The sequence below is a fragment of the Nothoprocta perdicaria genome, unplaced genomic scaffold (assembly GCF_003342845.1).
Source record: "Nothoprocta perdicaria isolate Ctin4 unplaced genomic scaffold, notPer1 scaffold_251, whole genome shotgun sequence".
Lineage (NCBI taxonomy): Eukaryota > Metazoa > Chordata > Aves > Tinamiformes > Tinamidae > Nothoprocta > Nothoprocta perdicaria.
In genome coordinates this window covers 810888-813380 of record NW_020455479.1, presented here as the reverse complement: position 1 = coordinate 813380, position 2493 = coordinate 810888, and the positions used below count along the sequence as shown (strand labels likewise).

Sequence of the window (2493 nt, the reverse complement as noted above, 5' to 3'; positions counted from 1 at the left end):
AAAAAAAAAAAAAAAAAAAGAGGAATAAAAATAAAATCCCGGGGCCTGCTGACTGCTGAGCTGGGTACCCGGCCGCGCTCAGGCTGCTCCTGGGAAGCCCTAATAGTTACGGGGCAGAGGGACATTTGTGCCATGCCCTGCACAGGACAGGTCCCCAAAACCCGCCGGGGCCTTCGCCGGGGTCTCCAGCAGCCCCCTTTCCAAGAGGGAAAGGAAAAAGGCGCCCAGCTCGTCGGCCCTGCTGTCCCCATGTGCAATACGTGACGCGAGTGGGGTGGGTGCCCTCTTCCTCCTTCCCCTCTCCGCTCGGCCGGCGGCTCTTTTGGTTTCGCTGAGGCAGCAGCCAAGGCCACAYGCCCGGGGCTGAGGTTCACCCCGTGCCACACACGGGACCGCGTGGGGAAGCACCAGGACCCTGGCAGGTCATCAAAGAGCCAGGGGGCACCTATGGGGAGAGGCAGCAGCAGAAACCCCAGGGGGCCCAAAAAGCAGCAACCAAGGGCGATTCACAGAGCGTGGCACCAGTGAGGAGAAGACCCATGYGAGGTACCACCTCCAGTCTCCGGAAGGGTGGCCTTCATGGGGACAGCGAGGCTCATGAGAGGGGAGGCCCTCCCTGCCTCCGCTCTGCCCGGGGACTTCCCGCACCGGCAGCTTCTCCTTTCTGTTTTGCTAATCCAGACCGCCAAAGGAGGAACCGGACAGCAAGCAGCTCATTTCTCAGGCGGACGCCTCGGTGCTCGGACGCRCCCGGGGCCGCAGCGCCGCTGCAGCCATGAGCCGAGCGCTCTGGGCGCTCCTGCTCTCCTGCACCGCAGCAGCTCAGGCGGGAGGGACGCAGCGGGGCCAGGAGTCCCCATCCCCTGCGGGCTTTCAGGGGTGCAAGAAGGCCCTGCAGCTCTCGAGTCTGGAGGTGCTGCCTGGAGGGGGCTGGGATAACCTCCGCAACTTGGACATGGGCAGGGTCTTCAACCTGGGCTACTCGCTGTGCAAGACCACAGAAGACGGGTCCTACATCATCCCGGATGAGATCTTCACCATTCCACGCAAGCAGAGCAACCTGGAGATCAACTCAGAGATCATAGAGTCCTGGAAGGATTACCAGAGCACCACCTCCGCCTCCATCAACATGGAGCTGTCCCTCTTCTCCTCCGTCAACGGCAAATTCTCCTACGACTTTCACCGGACCAAGACCCACCAAGTCAAGGACCACGCGGTCACCACCCGAGTGCAGGTCAGGAACCTGGTCTACACTGTCAAAATCGACCCGGGAGCAGCCCTGGACGAGAGCTTCAAGAAGCAGCTGCTGCTGATCGCCAGCCACCTGGAGAACAACCAGACGCGCATGGCCGACTTCCTGGCCGAGCTGCTGGTGCTCAACTACGGCACCCACGCCATCACCTCCGTGGACRCCGGCGCCACCCTGGTGCAGGAGGATCAGATCAAGGCCACCTTCGTGAAGGACAGCTGGGCCACGCGGAGCGCCGTCACCGCCGCGGCCGGYGTGGCCTTCCACAGCATCATCGAAGCGAAAACGCAGGGCTCYGAGGAGGTCAGCTCTGCTTTCACCAGGCAGTACCTGGAGAACCGCACCAGCTCCAGGGTGGAGAGCATCGGCGGCATGCCCTTCTACCCGGGCATCACCCTGCGGACGTGGCAGGAGGGCACCAGGAACCAGCTGGTGGCCATCGACCGCGCGGGGCTGCCCCTCTCCTTCTTCATCAGCCCCAGCAGCCTGCCGGAGCTGCCGGCGCCCACGGCGCGGCGCCTGGCGCGGCGCGTGGAGCAGGCCCTGGGCCGCTACTACGCCTTCAACACCTACCCGGGCTGCACGGACGCCGCCTCGCCCAACTTCAACTTCCATGCCAACGCCGACGACGGCTCGTGCGAGGGCGCCGGCGCCAACTTCACCTTGGGCGGCGTCTTCCAGGAGTGCGTCGCGCTGAGCGGCCCCGACGCCGCCGCGCTCTGCCGCGGCCTGGAGCAGAAGAACCCGCTCACGGGGGGCTTCTCGTGCCCGGGCGGCTACACGGCGGTGCGGCTGGCCACGCAGGAGCGCGAGGAGGGCTACAGCCACCTGGAGTGCCACGACAAGTGCGTGCTGCGGGTCTTCTGCCACCACGTGTGCCGCGACGCCTTCTGGCTGTCGCGCGTGCGCTTCAGCGCCTACTGGTGCGCGCCCGGCGGCGCCGCGGCGCCCGGCACYGGCTACCTCTTCGGCGGCCTCTTCAGCGCGCGCGGCGCCAACCCGGTGACGGGCGCGCAGTCGTGCCCGGCGGGCTACGCGGCGCTCAGGCTCTTCGACGAGCTGCGCGTGTGCGTGAGCGACGACTACGAGGCGGGCGGCCGCTACGCCGTGCCCTTCGGCGGCTTCTTCAGCTGCCAGGAGGGCAACCCGCTGGCCGGGCCCGCCGCGCGCGCCCGCGGCTGCCCCGCTGGCTTCAGCCAGCACCCGGCACTCATCAGCGACAGCTGCCGCGTGGCCTTCTGTGC

At 66.6% G+C, this 2493-nt stretch overlaps 1 protein-coding gene across 1 annotated transcript in view; it reads left to right on the top strand.

Moving 5' to 3' along the window:
- The first annotated feature begins 731 nt into the window (after nt 1-731).
- Nucleotides 732-2493, top strand: part of MPEG1 (macrophage expressed 1) — a 2806-nt gene continuing 1044 nt past the window's right edge. The window contains exon 1 of the mRNA XM_026040243.1: nt 732-2489. Within this exon, the coding sequence (XP_025896028.1) occupies nt 776-2489 (1714 nt within the window). The 5' untranslated portion in view covers nt 732-775. The remainder of the gene's footprint in view (nt 2490-2493) is intronic.